Source organism: Cervus canadensis, chromosome 26 (assembly GCF_019320065.1).
Source record: "Cervus canadensis isolate Bull #8, Minnesota chromosome 26, ASM1932006v1, whole genome shotgun sequence".
Taxonomy (NCBI): Eukaryota; Metazoa; Chordata; class Mammalia; order Artiodactyla; family Cervidae; genus Cervus; species Cervus canadensis.
In genome coordinates, this window is record NC_057411.1 from 23,686,484 (window position 1) to 23,709,621 (window position 23,138).

The 23,138-nt window shown below is 38.8% G+C and overlaps 1 protein-coding gene across 5 annotated transcripts in view; it reads left to right on the forward strand.

Annotated features, from left to right (window-relative positions):
• Window positions 1-23,138, forward strand: part of SLC4A4 (solute carrier family 4 member 4) — a 351,440-nt gene that overhangs the window by 139,540 nt on the left and 188,762 nt on the right. For all 5 annotated transcript variants that reach the window (XM_043447564.1, XM_043447563.1, XM_043447565.1 and 2 more), the window contains exons 4-5: window positions 4,796-4,931; window positions 15,804-15,964. In XM_043447564.1, the coding sequence (XP_043303499.1) occupies window positions 4,796-4,931; window positions 15,804-15,964 (297 nt within the window). The remainder of the gene's footprint in view (window positions 1-4,795; window positions 4,932-15,803; window positions 15,965-23,138) is intronic.

Genomic DNA, 23,138 nt, shown 5'->3' on the forward strand with positions numbered 1-23,138 from the left:
ATGAATGAAAAAAGGAAAAAAATCAAAGCAGATTAAAGGCATTAACTTCATTTTGATCTGCAGACCTTCTGTTCTGACAAAGGTGATTGGATGAATTTGACAGTTTCTCTTTCTCCTTCCTTCCTCTCTTCTTCTGTTATCCTCTCTCATTTTTTTTCTCTAGGTTTTCTTTTATGATGAAACTAGATTGGTTATTACTTAGAATTGTAATCTGTTCATGTGTAAAGCAAGTTGATTTTCTGATATTCTTTTTTTTTTTTTTTTTTTGATTTTCTGATATTCTTAAACCCCCTACTCCTCTGGTATTAAATTAAGATCAAAAGGGCTTATTTATTTTCCCCTTGTTCTTTTATTGGCTATTTCCTGGAATGTATGGACACCTTTGCATTCTCAATACTGAAGCCACTTAATTTACTAAAGTAAAATATGCAAAACTTTTGGCTCTTTTCTTTCTTATCTGATATCTTTTCAACATAGAGGGGTTGTCAAGGCTAATATCTGTGAGAGCTTGCTTTCTTAGAAGCCAGGCAGGTTTTGCTGGTAAGGGCTGGCAATTTTAAAATGAATCTATACCTTGTATTTTAGCTACTCTGGTGATTATCATCATCCCAGTTTTTAGGTGGGGAAACTTGAGACACAGAGAAGATAACTAACTTGTCTCAGATCACACAGTAAATAAGTAATGGAGTTTGGATTCAAACCCAGTTTGGCTCCAGAGTCTGAAAGTAGTGGTGTGGCTTATATTTAGCTCATTTCTTTATCTGATCAAAAGTTATGGGGGAAAAATGAATTCCTGACATACTTCATTGCACCCTGCATATCTTTGTGTTAATAATGATGTTAGAAATTGGGGAGGGTGTTCGTTGGTCATGAAAGATGCCTCTCCCACATGTTGATATTGACAGTACAATACCTCTTATTTCTGATTCTTGGAGAAGCTTTCTTTTGGTGAGGGGAGCAACTGAGGAAAGAAACTAGAGTGGCAAGCCAGTTTATGACATATGATTTTGGAATTTTATCCTGGAGACTGTTATATTGGTTGCTCGGAGGCTATATTTAATAAATAAGACTTCTTATGAAAGGTGCTCAGTCGCGGTGCCCAGAGAGGAAGACCTGGATGTAACATGACATCTTTCTTTGATTCCGCTTTGCAGAGCTGCAGCGAGTTGCTGTCTGATAAGCCGTGAGCTGTACTTCGCTAACTTGAGAACATCAGACCGCAGAGCAGGGCTCTGTGGATCCCAGTTCAGCGCAGATGAGCTGCGCAGTGTCTGGGTAGGAGAGTCTGTTCTTTAAGCAGGAGAGATGTTCATTCTTCTCTGTTAGAGGTGAAGACAAAGCCACACGGCATCTTTTAGAAATGAACAAATAGTTGATTCTCTAAACATAGACTTTTCTGAAAGCTCATTCTGTCTCAGGGATCTTTGATGTTGAATGTTGATGAAAAATCCGTCAAATTTGTGACTGTCAGTTTCAGAACCACTGTGCTGAATAACTGGATCTTTAGTAATGTGAACACTTTACTTATTAGGAGTAGTACCTAGATTCCAAATTCTGCCAATCGTTTCTTATCCTCTTATCATTTCTTTTATGTGTTGTCTGATCCTTTAAAATAATCACACATCCCATTTCTTGATTGGAAAGGCATTGCAAATGTTTTTACACAAAAATCCTGGAACTTTAGTGTTTTTTTTCTCCCAGAGATTTAGGAAATTTCAAAGCCACTTTTTTTCTAATTACAAAAGTAAAACATCTTGTATCTTATATTATTATGTATTCAGTTACCTTGTTTTAATGTTCTGCAAGCACAGAACAATTTGCAGATGTTTTTCTTGTTTGCTGGTTTATATACTAACTTACTTATTCACTTAACTAATTAATTAATTAGTTAATGTTTGTTTTCCCTCCAGCATATAAATTAGAATCTTTTTGCTAGGTTCTTTGCTTTTTCTTCAAAGCCTGAAGCAAAACCTATTTAGAGCATAGACGTCACTCAATAAATATTGCTGAATGAATACATGAATGAATTATGCATATAGAATTGATATGAAAGTGAAAAGAAGAAAATAGAAGCCCTAGAAATAAACTGAATAACATTTAAAAGATATGTATACAGGCAGTCCTTGCTTTGCATTGTATTGCAGGACCATAAAAATGACTATGCAAGCTGAAATTATATAAAACAATCCTAATGATGAATGAGAAAAGTTATTATTGTTCTTTGACATCTAAAAAATTTTCCAAATCATTAAAATTTCTCTTAGTGTTGGCTGTAGAGGGAAATGAAAGAAATAATAAAACCAGTATTTATTTAGTACAAGCTAATTTAAAACATTAGAAGCATTGAGATTGAAGTGGTTAATTTCTTTGTAAAATCATGTCAGAAGTAGTTTGCTCGTTTCCTGTAGTACAGTTTATGAAATGGAGTGAGCATCTTTTCTATGCCCAGAGGAATTGTCATATTCCTAAGTCTGGATCAGCTTCCAACATTTTATCCTTTGTGCTTTCGGTGTCAGGAAATGTGTATGAGAGTTCCTTTAATGTGAAGGTTTTTTTTTTTTTTGCTAATATCACTTCCTCTGGGACATCATTATATTGTTACAACCACTTGCCTTATTATTTATGTTAATGAGTTTGCTTTCACTAAGTTCCCCTGACTGTGCATCTGGAGTCTCTCAAATGGGGAACGGCAGCATTATCTACATTCCCATAATCAGCTAGGTCTTAACTCCGTTTGTATTTGACGTAGGTTTCACTTCCAGCATTAGTACTTTTTGTTCCTGGGCTGTACTTCCATCTTTGTTGGCCAACTCCCTCTTTTCATTACTCATGTCATATGCATTTATCATTGCAAGAAAAGGAGGCCGCACCACTATGCGCTTTGCTGTCTGTGCGTGAACTAGATAATAAATGTGTGGTGACCAGTCACTGGCAGACTTAGAAAGGGGCGCTATGATTGGTCATGATCATGATGCACCTGTGTTATTTACATGGTGGCTGATGGCCTGAAGAGCTGGCAGTGAACTTTGTATTTTATGCAATTACTCATAGTTAATGTACCACACAACTGAAACGTAAGCTGTGGTGCTGGGCTACTGGTGTTATTTAACTCAACTGTAGTAGCTGAAATTCACACTCATTAGAACCATGCAAACTGAGGGACCCCTCATTTCCAGACTATTCTTACGGATACATGTGTATTTTTTCTTTGGCAAAGTGGGGTTGCTTTACACATGTGATTTTGTATTTTTATTTTTTTCAATTAATATTATATGATATCCGTGTCAAAAAACAACAATCTCATCTTCATGTTTTATGATGACATCATATTTGATTAAATGGGCTTAACCAATGGTTTGTTTAACCAATCCTCCTTTTTGGACATTTAGGCTTTTTCTATTTTTCTCAATTAAAAAATATGCTACAGTGGTCACCTCTGTAGATAAGATGTTGCGACAGCAACTGTTATTTATTTGAAGTGAACATCTTTCTAGGGGTAGAATTGCTGGCTCACAGGATAGATATACTTTGAAAACATTTCCATATTTTTTTTCAAATTTCCCTTCAGAAAGATGATTCTGTTTGGACTCCTACCAGTGATGTAAATTGAAAAATGCTGGTGCATATGTCCTAAACCCTTGCCCACATTGAGAATGTCATTCTTTGAAGTTTTTGCCATTTGTATAGGCAAAACATGTATTTTGTTTTAATAATTAGTTTTGATTACTAGGTAGGTTGAATATTTTTCATGAGTTTGTAGTAAACGTATTTTGACCTATGGAATTTTATTCTGCCTAGTATTATAGCAGTTTTCAGATGGTAGGAATTTTTTTGTTTTATTAGGTTGAGAGCATATATTACTACAAAGCTCTACAGATGAATAAATCTGTGTACTTGGACCACAGTCACATGTATATACCATTCTTTGGGGATTATAAGGAGTATCCATGGGCTTTATCTTAGAACCATCCATTTCCAAAAGCTTTCCTTTTTTTTTTTTAATTTTTTTTTATTTTAAAGAAAGAGAAAACAGCCCACATCTAGGAGGAGATTCTAGTTAATTTTTCATTACATGACTTTTAGGAGATGGGGTCAGAAGGAGCTAGTAGGGCATTCAATTATATGCTCAAGCAAGTTGGAAGGTTTTTTTCCCCTTCTGGTGTACAATATTTTACTTGGGCTTGTTTTTCAAGTGCACTGAAGTGTGACTAAACATTTTTGGGTACTGCCATTATGTAAAGAAGAGGCTCCGTCTTGTTAAATATTGCTTCATCAACTGTGCAGCTAGGCAGTTACGGGCAGTAAGGAGCCTGCAAGGGCATGGGCTTTGGGCATTGGGCATAGGGAGGGTGGCTGGGAGGCGGGGGCCAGGGGGAAACTTAGGATTGGGGTGCTCTCTTGTCCCCTCCCACTGCTGTAGAGAAAATGATTGGCCCCAGCTGGTTTCTGTCTCAGACTTTTGGATGGGTCATCAGTGGAGAAGGAGAGGAGCTCACGTGGTTGGGCCTCAGCTCATCTGAGGGCTAAAGGTTCTCCGTCAGTTGGGACGTGGAATCGGAGCTCTGTCCTGGAGGGTGGTGGAGAGCTGAGACACCATTCAGAACCAAAGGCGTAGAGAAGGCCTTGGATTCCTTTTGTCTTTAGGTTGGGGACGAGGGAGGCTCGGCGAGGAAGATGTCCACTGAAAATGTGGAAGGGAAGCCCCCCAGCTCTGGGGACAGAGGAAGAACTCGGAGCTACACTTTGCTCAGGGTTGTCCAGCCGATGTTTAACCGCAGTATTTTCACTTCTGCAGTCTCTCCTGCCGCAGAACGCATCCGATTCATCTTGGGCGAGGAGGATGACAGCCCAGCACCCCCTCAGCTCTTCACGGAACTGGATGAGCTGCTGGCCGTGGATGGGCAAGAAATGGAGTGGAAGGAGACGGCGAGGTGAGGCATGGCTGAGCGTGCAGGACTGAGCCAGGGAAACAGGGACGGGGCAAGATTCTTGACTATAGCCCCTTTCTCTAACTTGAGCACTTTGAATGACCGATGAGCCTGAGGTTGGCTGGTTAAAGAGTGAAAGGATTCTTTTTCTTCTCTTTGACATTGACGTGGATGCAGGACACCCTTTATTTCACTGCTGGAGTCATTGGTCTGCATTTTAACCTTTATAAGATATTAGAAGTAAATTGCCATTTATAGGTATTTAACAATAAGAATATTTTAAAGAGAGGAAGTCAGGCACCTAAAATGATGGCCTGGATATATATACCCATGGTCTCCACATGCCAAGGTATCTTGTGGTACCATGTCTTACTTGTTACCCATTCCCTATTAGGGGGAGGTGGCAAAGACAATGACTGTTACCCACAAACTTGCCATTATTCCAAGTGAAAACCTATCATCTTTTAAAAATAGAGTGAAAACAAGTAGAAGGTTCACTTGAATTGGGAGTGGTAGGGACCCGAGTTTAATTTCAGACCCTTGTCAACTGCCAGCTCATGACATTCATCATCATATATAGATATACATATAATACATATATATGCAACTTAAGATATGCAATATATAAATATATGTTAAAATATGTAGTATTTATATTATATATTTTATTTATAAATATATATGGTGTTAGATATATCATTATATCATGGACATTTACCTACATACATGTATATATGTGGAAATGCTTTATAAATTGTTAAGCACTGCACAAATATCTAAAGTTTCACTAATCTCACAACAGAGCTTTTCTTTCTTTCTACATGTAGATTTAGTTATATACACCACATTAAATCATCTATGACATATAAAAATCATTTAATACAAAGATGTTGATATAGTGGCAGTTATTGGTCTGTTGACATCACTATATGGAGGTTCAATGTATTTGACTTTCACCAACAAAATAATATTGACATATCCCTTTTATAGGCTATAATTTAATTCACATCAATTAAATTCAGTCAGCATGTTTTTAATGACTCTAACCCGGGTCTCCTCCATTGGAGGCAGATTCTTTACCATCTGAGCCACCAGGGAAACCCAAACAACATGTCTTTTATAGGCTGTCATTTATTTCAAATCAATTAAATTCAGCCAGTATGTTTTGAATATACAGTACATGTTGGGCACTGTTTTAGGTACTGGGAATACAGAAGTGAGCAATGACTCATTTCTGCTCCTCCATCTCAAATGCTCCCCTCTGAAGCTCTTCATTCTTTGCTCTCTTGGGGGCCTCTTTCCAGTCATTATCTCTTTTTCCCCTCTCTTAGCACCAATCACCTGGATATTAAAAGTCTTTCATAAAGTATGCTTTTAGTTCATAAATCATTGTCCCGAAGAATTCTCTCAAACTGAAAACTTGTACTAGTATCTCTATTTCATTCTTTCTTTTTCTTCTTTCTAACAGAAAAGATCAGAGTGATAATTATACTGGGGCAGCATTAAGTGTTGGGGAGATTTTGGTTTAGTTTTGACTTTGCTGCTAACTAGGGGTCACAAGAGTCGGACATGACTTAGTGACTAAACCACCACCACCAGCAGGTCATATAGTCGTGCAGTTTTCCTGAGCTTGAGTTTTCTACGTTGTCAAATGGGAGTCATATTGGGTTGCATTGTTTCTAGTATCATTGTATTTTATAGCTCTGAAATTCCATCCCTCCGTGTATATTGGTGTCATCAGCTGCACCTAGAAGAGTTCCATTGATTCTTACCTTTCATCTTAAAATTCTAAGCAAGTACCTATATAGAGTAGAATTCAGGTACAGCATTCTGTTTTTAATTTCAGCCAAATGCAGACTGTACTTTATTTTATGTGACCCGTGGTCCCAGAAATGTGGAGGGATCACAGCTCATTGTATCAGTAGTTCAAAATTGGATGAGATGGACATAGTATTTTCATTTAAGATTCTTAAAGGTTAAGATGGTCACGAATACTTTACCATCTTTAAAGGCTGGCTATTTCCTTGGGAACAACGTATGTGTCCTTTTGGTGATGTCATGGGTTCCTGAGACGCTATACTGCTGGAGAAAAAGTGTGGTGTGTGTACACCATGTCATGGAGGAAACTGTCCAGAAAGAAATGTACTGACAGATAGTCTCCCTTCTATAACTTCTCCTGTATAGGGCTTCCCACAGTTACTATTAATTAATTAATCATATATGTGATGTTCTTTTTTTCATTTTGTCTACCTCGTTATACTCATTCACCTGAAGGGAGAGATTATGATTATGATTAGTTGAGAACTGATTACCTTAGAATTTACTGTTCTAAATGTAATAATTTCTTAGAAATATTATGTGATCGAAGTTGGAGGTCTGTGATAATCCATTTCTTTCTGACTGATGTACAGCCCAGTGTACGCAGGTACCCAGCCCAAGGTACCCGGCACACCGCTGACAAAGCCCGAAAGAGGACCTTTGTTTGGTGTTTCAGACGAATTCGTCAGTACACGGTTGCCATCTGCGTATAGTTCTCTAGCCCAGACTTCTTTCCTTGTTCGATTGAAAACAAATATTTGGATGGATAGTTCGCATCTCAAAGGGCTTCCCAGGAGGCGCTCGTGGTAAAGAACCTGCCTACCAATGCAGGAGATATAAGAACCACATTCTCATATCGATCCCAGGATTGGGATAGATCCCAGGATTGGGAAGATCCCCTGGAGGAGGGCATGGCAACCTACTCCCGTATTCTTGCCTGGAGAATCCCCAGGGACAGAGGAGCCTGGCCGGCTACAGTCCATGGAGTCACATAGAGTCAGACACAGCTGAAGTGACTTAGCAGGCATGCAGGCATCTCAAAGTACAATGTCAGAAGCTGAGCTTCTGATCTTCCCACCTCAGACCTGCTCTTCCTACAGGGTTCCTCACAATGAACAACTCAATTTTTCTAGTTGCTCAAGCCAGAACGATTGGAGTCTTTTTTGACACCTCTCTTTCTCTACATCCCTTACTTGATTCACTGGCAAAACCTATCTAGTTACCCTCGACATTATTCAGATATTCAGAGTCTCACCATTATATTACATTGAGTGCTACCACAACCCTGGTCCAATCCACCATTCTTTTTCATCTAGATGACTGCAAATGCTTCGTAATTAGTCCATCTCCCTGAACCTGCCCTTACTTCCCTCATGAACTGTACGCTATGATCTCTTGACCTCATCTCCTACTTCTCTCCTCCTGGTTAGCTCTGCTCTGGCCTCGCTGGCTTGGTCATGGCGCCCGTGTCAGGGCCTGTGCACTTGCGCTTCCCTTTGTCTGAAATGTTCTCCCTGTGTACCCCCTGTCATCTCTGTGGCCCATTTCCTCACCTCCTTCAGGTCACTATTCAACCACGCCCTCCTCAGTGGAAACAAGCAACTTTCCCCAAACCTTCCTATCCCTCATCCTTTATTCTGTTTGTCTTTAGTACTTATCAACGTTTGGCATGTTAACATATCTTGTTATTGTCTTTCCCCAATAAAGTAAAGTACCATGAGGGCAGGAATTGGGGGTTATTTTGGTCACCACTATATTCCTAGTGTTTTCAACTACCTGGGACACAGCCCACAGTTGAAAATTGTGTGTTTATAGAATGAATGGAGAAATAGAACCTTGATTCTTAACTTACTGCTCCACCTGAATTCTGTTGGGAAGTTTGGAGATGGTTGCATCTCCAGAAGCAATTCAGATTGTCAGTGGGTTTTATTTCCTGCAACATGACTCTGCTTCTGAATATTATGATAGTAATTTATGACTGCCATTTATGATGTCCAGTTTCCAGGCACGATGGGGCTTTTCTTCCCCACGAAAAGCTCTAAAACCTACCAGACTAATAAAAGTTTAAGACTTAAAAGGGACTCATTTTACGTATGAAAATGCAGCATGAATTTTTTTTTTTTGGCTAACATTCAAAAGAGAATTCTTTGCTTTTTTTGTGAAAACTCCAATTAAAAGGACTATTTATTCCGTAGAGAACTAACCTGCCAGATCTCTCCAGTTCCATGTAGTTTCTGCTGAGTCCACACCCCATAGAACACAATAACACCCTCTTTAGTATTTTCCCTTGTAATGTTTTATGCTTTTTTTCAGTTGACTAATGACTTCATTTGACCAAGAATATCTTACATGGAGTCTCAGCATTACTGCAGTTTTAGTCCTACTTCAGGAAGTTCAGGTTAGCTCTGTGTCTTAAAAAATAAGGAAAATGCTTTCACTGGTAGGAAAAATATCCCCATTTAAGTCTCACAAAGCACAGTAGTCGTGTAAAACTATAAACAAGGGAAGTCTTTATTTATATGAAGTTTGAAGTATAGCCAACCCTACTAATTTTTTCCCACATCTTTTCCCTGATTTTTTCTTTCCTGAAAGTCAGAACTTTGAATTTTCACTGGCTTTCCCAAAGGTAGAATGATCAGACCTGAGAAATATATATGATCAGTGGAATACAGGGAATATTATTTTTCAAAAGAGTATCCTTAGTGTTAGGTCATTAGAATACTGACATTCAGAGACTCCCCTGGTGGTCCAGTAGTTTAGACTCCATGCTTCCACTGCAGGAGGTGGTGCAGGTTTAGAGAACCCCGGTCAGAGAACTAAAATTCCCTGAGTGCACATGGGATGGCAAAAAGTCAAAAACCCAAAACTTTAATACTGATTTTCAGTGATGTAGCAGTAGTTCTAGTGGAACCTTTGGTACTAGTGAATGATCCTGTGCTTCTCACTAAGAATTTCTAGGTGACTGTTGTTGTTTTTCCCATTCCTAAGTTATGTCCAACTCTTTGTGACCTGGTGGACTACAGCACACCAGACTCCTCTGTCCTTCACCATCTCCTGAAGCTCACTCAAATTCATGTCCATTGAGTGGGTGATGCTATCCAACCATCTTATCCTCTACTGCCCCCTTCTCCTTTTGCTTTGTACCTTTCCCAGCATCAGGGTCTTTTCCAGTGAGTTGGCTTTTCACATCAGGTGGCCAAAGTATTGGTGCTTCAGCAACAGTCCATCCAATGTTCAGGACTGATGTCCTTTAGGATTGACAGATTTGATCTTGCAGTCCAAGGGACTCTCAAGAGTCTTCTCCAACACCGCAATTTGAGACCATCAATTCTTCGGCACTCAGTCTTCTTTATGATCCAACTCTTATATTCATACATTACTACTAGAAAAACCACAGCTTTGACTGTATGAACTTTTTTCAGCAAAGTGATGTCTCCACTTTTTAATATGCTGCCTAGGTTTGTCATAGCTTTCCTTCTAGGTGACTAGGCATCAGCTAGTTGACTCATGAAGCAAACTGGTGAAAGAATAAGTCATGATCCAGTTTCGGTGATGGCCTTAAGCCAGCTAGAAAGGCTGTCACAACCACCCATGACTCCAAACTCTTTATTTCTGTGAGTCAGTGGCGTTTGCCAGCATGGTTTTTGGCTTTCATTTTTCCCTCAGTGAATATTCAGATGGACCATGTTGGAATTCATCACTGTTATAAGAATCTGTGTTAAAGATCACTTCCCCAGTGAGACTCAAATTCTTCTGCCAAACCTGCGTAAAAAGAAAGACATCACAAGTTTCAACAAACCCAACAAGCCAACAAAGGAAAAGGGTACTGATGTTTCAGTTCTAGTGGGCCACATGGAGGAACAGTTTCTGCTTGGCCGAGTGACCTGGCCTCCGTTTGGAGAACCTGACTTCAGGGCCTGGCCATCAAACATAGCCACATGCCCGTACCCTGGGGTTTTGCAGAGGGACCCTCATCTACACTGAATCCACTATCTCTTCTTCACTGTGTTACTCTGGAAAATTCCATTTGAGACCAGGTTTATTTTTTCTGTAAGAAAAAGGAATTTACTCATCTATGTAATTATATGTGGTTACTACACTGTTTTGCAGTAACTTTTGCAGTTGATCTAGAAATTTAAGAATTCTCCTTAAAAACATCATTTATCCCAGATTCACACTAGCATTGGCATCTTTTATGTGTGATGAGACATTTATTACTTAACAAGAATTCTTTTTTTTTCAAGAAATTTATTATTGTTTTAATAGCTTTATGTAGTTGGATTATATTCTAGGGCAAAGGTCATGTCTATTTTCCACTGTAAAATTGGCATGTTTTTAAGTTAGAGGTCTTCTCTTTTCTTAATTATATTTAATCACATGATTGGAAAGTTGCAAAATGTTCAGTGTTTCCCGTGGGCCTTTTATTTCTTCAACAAACTAGTGAAATACTGTTTGGTTGGCAGTCACTCAGAGTGTGTTAAACTGCAGTGTACTTTATCATTATTCTTCTAAGACCTTGGAAAAAATAAAATTCACCTAATAAACTCTTTCTTCAAGGTTATAACAGTTTTGTGATTGCCAGCATTTAAAAAGCCAACTTCTAAAATTAATTTTTCTATAACATGTCAAGTAACTAAGACAAAAGGATAAATAGGGAACTTATTGCAAATATATGGTTATTCATAGTTATTATGAAGGGTTAGATCGTAGCTTTTAGTACATTTTACAGTAAAAATGTCTGGTCTTTAGAACTGTAATTACATGGTTCTAAAGCACCTTTACAAATTCATTGACACATGAATAGGCTGAACTTCGGTACCTTTGCCTTAGCCTTTTCTTTAATGGGTTCTGATTTGAACTGAGTCATTTTCAGTTTTTTCTCAGATTTGCCCTTGATATGTGAGGAAGATAGACATAGCATATACAGTTTCTGTAATGAAACTACCTGCGGTCTGTTTAAATGGGCAAACCATCACTTTATGCCTGCATGTTTGAAGTACAGTTCCTTGAACAATTCAAGCAGTGTATTTTAAAAAATTCATTCATTCATTGGTTGGCTGCATCGGGTCTCAGTTGCGGTACACGGGGTCTTTCACTGTGGCACACAGACTCTCTAATTGTGGCGTGTGTGCTCAATAGTCGTGGTATGTGGGTTTAGTTCCCCCTCAGCACGTGGAATCTTAGTTCCCAGACCAGGGATTAAACCTGTGTTCCCTGCATGGTTCTTCACCACTGGACCATCAGGGAAGTCCCTCAAGCAATGTATTTTTTTTTTCAAATATAAATTTATTTATTTTAATTGGAGGCTAATTACTTTACAATATTGTAGTGGTTTTGCCATACATTGACATGGATCCGCCATGGGTGTACATGTGTTCCCCATCCTGAACCCCTCTCCCACCTCCCTCCCCATCCCATCCCTCTGGGTCATCCCAGTGCACCAGCCCCGAGCACTTGTCTCATGCATCCAACCTGGACTGGCGATCTGTTTCACACTTGATAATATACATGTTTTGATGCTGTTCTCTCAGATCATCCCACTCTCCTCTCCCACAGAGTCCAAAAGACTTTTATATACATCTGTGTCTCTTTTGCTGTCTTGCATATAGGGTCATCATAACCATCTTTCTAAATTCCATATATATGCGTTAGTATACTGTATTGGTGTTTTTCTTTCTGGCTTACTTTACTCTGTATAATAGGCTCCAATTTCATCCATCTCATTAGAACTGGTTCAAATGTACTCTTTTTAATGGCTGAGTAATATTCCATGGTGTATATGTACCACAACTTTCTTATCCATTTGTCTGCTGATGGGCATCTAGGTTGCTTCCATGTCCTGGCTATTATAAACAGTGCTGCGATGAACATTGGGGTACACGTCTCTTTCACTTCTGGTTTCCTTGGTGTGTATGCCCAGCAGTGGGATTTCTGGGTCATATGGCAGTTCTATTTCCAATTTTTTTAAGGAATCTCCACACTGTTCTCCATAGTGGCTGTACTAGTTTGCATTCCCACCAACAGTGTAAGAGGGTTCCCTTTTCTCCACACCCTCTCCAGCATTTATTACTTGTAGACTTTGGGATAGCAACCATTCTGACTGGTGTGGAATGGTACCTCATTGTGGTTTTGATTTGCATTTCTCTGATAATGAGTGATGTTGAGCATCTTTTCATGTGTTTGTTAGCCATCTGTATGTCTTCTTTGGAGAAATGTCTGTTTAGTTCTTTGGCCCACTTTTTGATTGGCTTGTTTATTTTTCTGGAATTGAGCTGCAGGAGTTGCTTGTATATTTTTGAGATTAATTCTTTGTCAGTTGCTTCGTTTGCTATTGTTTTCTCCCATTCTGAAGGCTGTCTTTTCACCTTGCCAAGCAGTGTATTTTAAAGGAATTTAACAGTCATCCCAGAATTACCTTGTGCTATTTGCTATACTATGATATGACATCATCACAACATATAATATTTACTGAACTCAAAGTGAAATAGATACTTAAACCTGAACTTTGAGACAATACTTGTCTTTCGTATATTTTAAGGAACTGGCTAGTTTTGAGACTTGACATTCCCATTTCATTATGGTTAAATCTTGACCAAATCTTAACTGGTATAATTCAGGAGGTTGAATAGTACTGTTTTCTAAATTCAAGTTATTTGGGATTATTTCTAAATATGCTTCTGAAACTCATTCAAAGTCATATTTAAGATGAACTATGGAGATTAATTGGTCACAAAAGAATGCAATGGGTTTATTCCTTTTTTAAAAAAGAAGATTTTGTCAAACATATATTGTTTGGACAATTGAAGATCATGGCAGAAAGAGCTCTTGTCATATACTGTATGTAAGTGAGGCTTAGTTTTCTTTTACAAAATGCATTTGGCTATAAAGACTTATGACAACTGATAGAAGAGCAAGTGGTCATCATTCAGGGGAAATAAGAGGGAAGTAAAGGCTGAATATATAGAACACTCCCATTTACTGACTTTCTAGCTGGCCCTTGTTATTTATCTTGGACTTAAATTCTGTGACCAAAGATTCTATCCCTCAGATAATAAGAATACTCTTAGAAATAAAAGCAAGACCACTACTACCATCTTTATGGATAACATAATTATGTGCAATTCTGACTAGGTTTCATATACAATGGAATCTTCTAGAGTCTCATCTTGAGTGATAAATTATAATATCAAATAGAAATATGATTCACATACTGGTCACCAGTCAACATGTTAGAGATTCTGTAAGTCTGAAAAGATAATATGCCTGAAGTTAGCCAATGTAATATACACTGTAACATGATTACTTTCAAAATAACCCAATTACCTTTTATCCTCTGGGCAAATCCATAGAATTCTGTAAGAATGTGATGTGAAGTTGTCATTTTCCTCTCATTTCCATCTACTTTTGTGGTTCTATACCAACAAAGTTGAAGAACTTCTAATTAACACACACACTTGCATGCATGCTTATGTGCGCCTGTGCGCGCGCGTGCACACACACACACACACACACACACACACACACACACACAAGAATATTAAAGGTCTTTCTTTTAGAATGTTTCAAAGCCACTTTTGTAGAATAAACAAGGTCCAGATCTTAAGTTTTAGAACTTTTTTGGTGTTGGTTTTTTAATGTGAGGGAAAACATGTGAAAACCTTCAGTCCTTACACTTTTGGGGATCCTGGAGGAAGGAGGAGGGTCTTAGGGTGGAGGGTGAGGTTGGGGATAAGGTTGGCATTGAAGTGTGAGAATTTCCTGGGTGGGAGAGGGAAGAGGAAATTCAGAATGTAGCTAATATACTCATGAATCACATGAGTGTTGGGCTTGATTAAAATTCTGAATTTTCCTTGACATTGTGGCTGATCTGTTGATCTATTTTCACTCATGATTCTAATAATGTGTTCTTTTATTCCCCTTGGGAGTGGTGAGCAGTCTATAAATAATACCTTATGTAGAGCTTCCCCTGGTCTCTGCCCTTTGTTCTCATCTTTAGTGAGTTGGATGAGTGTTTAGCGTTTCCTAGGAAAACATTTTTCAGTCATTAAACTTTTGGAAGAAGAGTGTAGGAAAAGAATTTTTAATCCCCTCTTTATCTTGTCCAATATCTTTCAGAGTTTTGAAGTGATAGAAAGCAACATTTTCTCTGGTCATGAATAGCAAAATCATGATGTTTTCCTGTTTTCTTTACCAGTGTAGAAAGAGTCAGTATATATAATATGTGGGATATAAAGACTCTCAAATGTGTTTTGCTCTCATTTCCATTCAACTTTTTTTCAGTCCTATATGTTGCTAAGTTATCAAAATGTCTATAAATCTTGGAAAGAAGAAACTATAAAATAGGGTTATTTGTTCCATTACTAGAGTTAATAAGAGATCTGTTATTATCAGAGTAAATGCATTATTTACTGAGCTTGTATATTTTTAAACACACGTGGAGCCAAGCTCAAGGGGTAAAAGCTTGTTAGCATCTTGATGAGAGGGGAACTTGTGTCAACCTAGAGAGAGTTATTAATGTAAGATACAGCAACACATGCTGACCCTCTTTAAGCATGAAAGGGGGATTTTATATTTTTCTGACCATTTTGCACACTGTATTTTTAAATATTTGCTATTGGTTCATAACTGATTATTTCACCTTGTATAAACTTGTCTTGTGAAGTTACAACAGAATTCTCACAATAGTGATATTTTTACACACTGTAGGCTCTACCCCCATGGAGAATTTGAAATGCATATTTTCCTACATTATTTAAAAAAAATTGGTTCAGTAATCATTCTTAAAGATTTCATGGTTACATGTAGATAGATATAAAACCAAGGATGCATTGATTTGTTTTCTTTCTCTCTAACATCAGGGAGAGGAGCAGTCTGGTGAGTCTGTTTGGTGTATATTTAAAGGTAATTCAGTTAATGATAGAATAAGCTTTTAAGACTCCACAAAAGGAGACATTTTGAAAGTTCTGGTGGGGGTGGAACTGGAGAGGTTGGTGTTGCTATTTCCAGAGGTGATGAGAACACTTTTAATTGCTCTTCACTTGAATCTCATGTTTCTAGGTGGATTAAGTTTGAAGAAAAAGTGGAACAGGGTGGAGAGAGATGGAGCAAGCCCCACGTGGCCACCTTGTCCCTTCACAGCTTATTTGAGCTGAGGACCTGTATGGAGAAAGGATCCATCATGCTGGACAGGGAAGCTTCGTCTCTCCCACAGTTGGTGGGTAAGTATGTTGTCTTAAGTTCTTAGCGTTTTTTCTGTGCTATCTGCCTCTCCATGAATCTTTCTCAGTGCAGATGACTTCTGGGTATAAGCAGAGCTGAATATTCTATAGCATTTAATCTCTTTCTCCTTTTAATTTTTATTATTATTTTAAAAATATTGCCTATTTATTTTTGGCTACATCAGGTCTTAGTTGTAGTACTTGTGATCTTCATTGTAGCCCATGGGATCTTTCATTGAGGTACGCAGGCTTCTCTCTAGTTGCAGAATGTGGGTTTTTAGTTGAAGTGCCTGTGTTTAGTAGTTGTAGCAAGTGGGCATAGTTGCCCTGTGACAGGTAGGATCTTAGTTCCCCAAATAGGAATCCAATCTGCATCCCCTGCACTGGAAGGCAGATTTTTAACCACTGGACCACCAGAGAAGTCTCTCTTTCTCTTAAGGTTTATTGCAGAAATTTTGGAAAGTACAGACACATACTGAGAACAAAATTTCAAAAAATCATCCATTGTACTTCCATCTGAACATAGCTGTTGTTAATATTTTGGCATATTTCCATCCAGTTTTATTTCTAAGTCCTCTCTCTTATGCTTTTCACTTTTATATTATTTTTAAAATTATAATTGGTACCATGTTTGCTTGTACAGATTGCATTCCTTCAGATATTAGCATAGATTGAGGTTTTTAAATAGAAGTCTCCCCCCATATCCTTTGCTATAGTGGACTGGAAGTCTGCACACTAGATTTCTAGAACTTCTTGATCTTAGACATTGTGTTGAGCTTCTCTGGGCCTCAATTTTGTCATCTGTAAAATAGGGTTTAAGTCCTCTGTAAAAAGGAATCTGGTCTATGTCTAGTCCCTCAGTTGGGTTGATTTTGTAGGTGACAGTCAAGCTTCTATACCTGCATGTAGAGAAAATTGCGTGGGGCAAGAAGCCCGTGGAACCTAATGGATTAGTGAATGGGTTGGGTTTCGTTGCTGCTGAGGATCATTTGTAGAACCCCCGGCAAGGCACTGGCCTCATGGTGCAGGGCAACTTTGGCATCTTTGTGATTAGTGTCGTGTGGTATTGAGTCCTGAGTGTTAACTTATCATGTCAAACACCTTGTGTACACACTGCTGCATGCCAGAGAGGAGTAATTGTTTTCATTTTCTAGCAAGCACCTGGCCTAAGCTGCCTTACCATTCAGATTGATGTGCTCAAGACCATGTTTTCCTTAAGGAGAGGTGTAGAGGCTCTGCTTGTTATTCCAAGAAAAATTCCATAGCTTGGTGACCTCTGCCCCTGTAGGGATGACTGCACTTCTTTAAGGGGCCTGCAGTGTCCTTACTCTGGGACTGTGGGAAGAGGATGTGGATCATGGCCCCACTGACCGGTGTAAAATTCTTGTGTAATCTCAAAATTTCTTTGAATATCAGAAGGCAAAGGTTTGTCTCTGGCATCTGTCTTTATGGACAGCGGGAAGTCTATAGCATGTGTATTAGACAAGAAGATTAGCTCTCAAATTGGGTATATATCTTGCTGATCTATACATATCTATGTCCTCCTCAGAGGGCTTGCTAGATTTACAAGGAAGCTCTACACTTGACTTGCAGCTGAAGTGCTTATGGTGCAAGTGGAGAAGGGAGGAAGTCTAATGTGAAGATGCTAGGTGAATAGAATGAGTTTATGCATTTATTCAGCAGTGGTACATGGCCTTCTACTGTGTACCAGACACTATTCTGGGCCCTGGAATTAGGTTTGCAAATCTACCACTTTGTAAATGGAATATGTTTCAAATCCATGTCCACATAAATAAGTAGTGAGAAGATAATATAGGAAATACTGCTTTCTACAGAGTTTTTCATAGTTGACAAAGCAGGTGAGACTGAAAATGGACCTTTGATATGTGAGAAGAGATGTTGGATTATTGTATCCAGGGAAGATCTGCAGCGATCTGAGAGAAGCAAAGGAAGGGAATGGTTTTCCAGGCTATTTGTTTCACTGACTTACTTCCATTTGTTAAGAGCTGCACGTGAGATTGTTATCTAAAAATGTATCATGGTTAATGAAAAGCAATCCAATTTTTGAGTGAGAATCACAATTTCTGTATTTTCAGGCTTTAAGAACTAATCTGGAGCAAAGATGTCTGAATTTAGAAATGCCTAAAGGCAGAGCCAAATGGGATTAAACTTGTGACTGGGCAGTGGATCGGCAATCTAGGGGGAGAATATATGTTGTGGTTTAAGGGTCATTGAGGTTTCCTGTGTTGAATAAAAAAGTCCTACCTTAGACCATGGTTACTTCCTGTAATTCCACTATTTGGAGATTCATTTCACTGAACCCAGGGTTTGTTCTCTATTAAAAAATACCTACTCTCTGGAAGAGGTATGTATTCATTCCGTGACATGCAGAGTGGTGTCATGGAGAGAATGGTGGATTTAAAGTTGGGGAGTGGTTAATTAGGGTCTCCCTCTTGTAGCATGTATAACCATGGACAAGGCTCATTACTTAATTCTTTGTCATTCTCTGTATCTCATCCATGGAAGGTGGATAAAAGTAGACCTCTCAGGGTTTTTGATAGAAATGAATGAGGATCTCAGGTGTAATTTTTCTTACTTCCATGACTATTCCAGGATAAAGTTTACCTAGCAAGACCTGAGTATAGACGGAGTCAGGTCAAGAGATGCTCAGAGACTTCACGAACAGGAGAAAAGATTCTGAAAGGTATAGTGGATAGAGCTAGAAACAACCTCATACTTCTTTGCTCTGCCTAAAGGTGATCAACAAGGGTGATGTATGTTAAAGTCAAATTACACACTTGCGCTTTTTTTTATTAAACTGTCTTCGAGATCTTCAGAACCTGAAAACAGCCATCTTACAGAGTTTCTGGTCTTTAGTAATTTGCTGACCCTTTCCATTATGGTAGAAGATCAGGTCCCACAGGATACTGGAGCCTCATTAACCAGTAGCCAAAGAGAAAGTTTCTGGTATTTACTACATTTAGGTAGCATAGTCGGTAAAGAATTTGCCTGCAGTGCAGGAGACCCCGGGTTTGATCCTTGAATTGGGAAGATACCCTGAAGAAGGAAGTGGCAAACCACTCCAGTATTCTTGCCTAGGAAATACCATGGACAGAGGAGCCCGGCAGGCTATAGTCCATGGGTCTAAGAGTTGGACATGACTTAGCCACTAAATCACCACCAAGAAAGGTTCATCAAGCAGTTTACAGTCTCACTTTAATTTTCCATTACTTTTTATTTATCAGTTGTGGCTTTTTTTCTCTAACCTCCACATGTTTGCTTTAATACTGCCATTCAGTTTTAAAATTGGACACCACTAGGTCACTTTGAGGTGTCATCACTTAGTATTATGTTTGCTGTACCACCCCTGAGGCAAGTGGGCAGAGAGACAGAGCTGTCATTCTGGAGCCGATAACACAGAGAAACAATTCAGAGGCAAATAACATACTTTAAAAGGAAAAGAAAGAAAAAAATGACCAGATTTGGAGGAGTAGAGAAAAAAGCCTGTTTGAGAGAGTGTCAGTGACTGAAAGAAATACTTAAAAATCTTCTGAAAGAATCAAAGCTTTACAGCAGATTAAACAACATGAAAGAAAAAAACTGCCATGGTTTCGAGTGATAAAAATTGGCGAGGTACCTTGAGTTACTGCCGTTATTTGATTATTAAAAAATCTTTTTCTAGCAGAGGATGCAGTGGATTTATTGTCTCCTGAATGGTGCTGTTATTCAGAGTTGAGAATTACGTGCAGCTAAGTTTTAAGATACATCTCTTCACCCCACTTTTATTTCCACAAAAGAGAAGAAAAAGAAATCATAGCAAGTGTAATAATGTGAAACAAACAGCAGCATGATTTTAATCCTTTTTTGCAGTCTACCTGCTGCTCCTTCTCAGTCGCCTCCAAGGGGCACCCTCCCTTTGTGGGTGCAAAGTCACCACCATGTGAGGCCACAAGCAGTGGCTGAAGCTATATCACTTCTCACACTTGTGTACAAAATTCAGCCTCATTCTGATTCTTCCCAGGACCTAGTTTTCTTCATGAAGATCCCCTTCTAAATGCTGATAGAAAATTTGTCTTATTTAAGGGATAAACTGTCATTGTATAGGTTATTTTGATAGTTTCATTATTGCAATCATATTATAATTTTACACTTAAAGAACGTCATTCACATATGAAGTCAAGTACATGGGAATTTTCCTCCCTTCCTAAGTTAAAAAAAAAATTATAAGCCATTTCAGGTATTATGATGAGAAATGGATTAGGAAAATGTAGTTCTATTTTTGGAGCTCTCAATTTTATATTTAAAGGCATTCCTGAGCTGTGCATGTTGGCAGATATATTAGTCATGTTGTTTCTTGCTTTTAACACCTTTTATATTTTCAAAATGGTAATATACTTATTTTTCATCACAAAAGTAAAATATGTTCATTTTTAGTAGTGCAGAAAAATGTAGCACATGAAAATCAAAATACCACTAATCTTATCTTAGAGATATTTTCTCAACAGTTTTTGGGTACATCTCTGTTTACACATATGAAATTTATTTTAGAGCTGAAATCATACTATAACCCTCTAATCTGCCCTTCCTAACTGAAAAGCATAGTATGAATATTTCCATGTTATTAAACATAAATATAAACATAATTTTAATAGCTGCAAAATAGTTAATAATCTATAATTGGGCTTTTAAGTTGCCATCAAGTTTTTATCATAAAGACAAGAAATGAACATTTTTGTTATTCTTTTGTGAAATTGGCTTATTTCCTGATTATAGGTTTATAATGGTGAAATATTCAAAGGGTTTGAACATTGTAAAGGGTTTTGTTTTGTATTGGCCAAGTAGCCTTCAGGAAAGCTTGTCCTGGTTGTTACTGTCATCATTGACACTGTCTATTACATAAGACATTCACATCGCTGGAGACTGGTTTTTTAAATTTTGCCAACTGGATAGATTAACATAAAATGGGTTCAGTCAGTTCAGTTCAGTTGCTCAGTGATGTCTGACTCTTTGCGACCCCATGAATCACAGCACGCCAGGCCTCCCTGGCCAGCACCAACTCTCGGAGTCCACCCAAACTCATGTGTATCGAGTCAGTGATGCCATCCAGCCATCTCATCCTCTGTCATCCCCTTTTCCTCCTGCCCCCAATCCCTCCCAGCATCAGGGTCTTTCCCAATGAGTCAACTCTTCGCATGAGGTGGCCAAAGTATTGGAGTTTCAGCCTCAGCATCAGTCCTTCCAATGAACACCCAGGACTGATCTCCTTTAGGATGGACTGGTTGGATCTCTTTGTCGTCCAAGGGACTCTCAAGAGTCTTCTCTAACACCACAGTTCAAAAGCATCAATTCTTCAGTGCTCAGGTTTCTTCACAGTCCAACGGTCACATCCATACATGACCACTAGAGAAACCATAGCCTTGACTAGACGGAGCTTTGTTGGCAAAGTAATATTTCTGCTTTTTGATATGCTATCCAGGTTGGTCATAACTTTGCTTCCAAGGAGTAAGAGTCTTTTAATTTCATGGCTGCAATCACCATCTGCAGTGATTTTGGAGCCCCCCAAAATAAAGTCTGTCACTGTTTCCACTGTTTCCCCATCTATTTGCCATGAAGTGATGGGACCAGATGCCATGATCTTAGTTTTACATTCGTATAAATCTGAGTTGTCTGTTAGTCTTGAAACTGTATATTTCTTGGGCCATTGTGTGTTTTTAAAAGAATGTTACCCTTAATCTTTTTTGGGGGTGCATGACCATCTTTCTCTTCATTTTTTTTTTCCTTTGGTCTAGAGTTTCCTTTTAAAAGAAAGAAAAGTATTGTGTGATATGGAAAAAGATCTAAACTGTGGATGAGAAAACTTGGTTTAATTTTGCGGGGGGACATTGCCCTACTAAGGCTGTGTCTGTGAGTGTCTCCTCTCTCGTGCTTTTTTCCATCTGTTTAAGAGTTTGAACCTGATGCTTTTTGAATTTTCTTTCACCTCTGGGAGCACTTTGAGCAGGCACTTTCTCTCCCTATTTGTAGTGTTTGTGGGATTTCAAATATTGAAGGCTTAATTTCAGTGTAGCTGTGAAATGTTAACCGCCTCTACTTTCCTTGAAAGGTTTTGTAGTTTATGCTTAAGAGACCCCTGTAATGTGGGCCTTTTTTATGGAAAGTTAATAAAGAGCATAAGCTACACAGATGTTTTAATGTGTTCTAACTGGTGATTTCCAGACATCAGTAGCAGAGGGCTGGCTGTGCATTATATATGGATTAGCTTGAGATTACAGGGGAAGGCAAGAATAGGGGGAGGCCCTGCCAAGAGAGGGTAGATAAGAAACACTTTAATCCACAACCCTGGAATTAGAGTAGGAGTTTGATATGCTTGCAGTAGATATGCCAGGGCTGTATGTTTATTTTTATGGTTCTTCTGTAAAATGGACTTTTCACTTTGATTAAGACTTCAAGGGAAAGGAGAGAGGTTTGTGTTCAGTAGCACTTAATTATTTTAATATGGAACAGAGGTTAATTATAATTACAGGATCTGTTCTGAGAGTTTTACTGAGTAAGGGTTGTGTAGTTAAAAATACTCAGAGCTAAAGGCCACTCTCAAACCAAAACATTCCTATGGTAGAAACTCTTCCTGCCTTTCCCAGGCTGTCTGCAAAGTGGTCCAGTGGTATGTGACATTGACAGCATCTGTGTAAGGCATGTGATGGAAAGCCTGGATTCAGCTTCTCCTTGGCTCCCAGGCAGTTGACTGTACACTGTGTGAACTGTCAGCTCTCACGGTGAGGTCAGTTCTGTGAGTGCTTGTTAGAAAGATGGACTCATGAGAGGTACAGTCGTGCTGAAGCAAAGCCCCTTGAACATCTGTAACTTTTCTTTGCAAAGAGATGGCAGTGTTTGGGAGATGCTGTTATCCTATCAGTACCCATTAATTTTCTTGTCAGACTTTGGGAAAAGAAGAGCTTTTGTTCTCTCCTCCACTTTTGTATACAGAGAAGTTTGTGCAAGAGGACACTAATTGACATGTGCTCGATGCAGCCACGTGTCTGAACAGGTCGGCCCGGGACCCATTGTTCTGGTTCTCTGCTGGGGACAGAAGCCCTAAGCGCAGACATGAGGTGTTGTCCCACCACTGCCTATCTCACACAGATTCTGTGATAGTTTCTCCCGTGCCCCGTTTTGG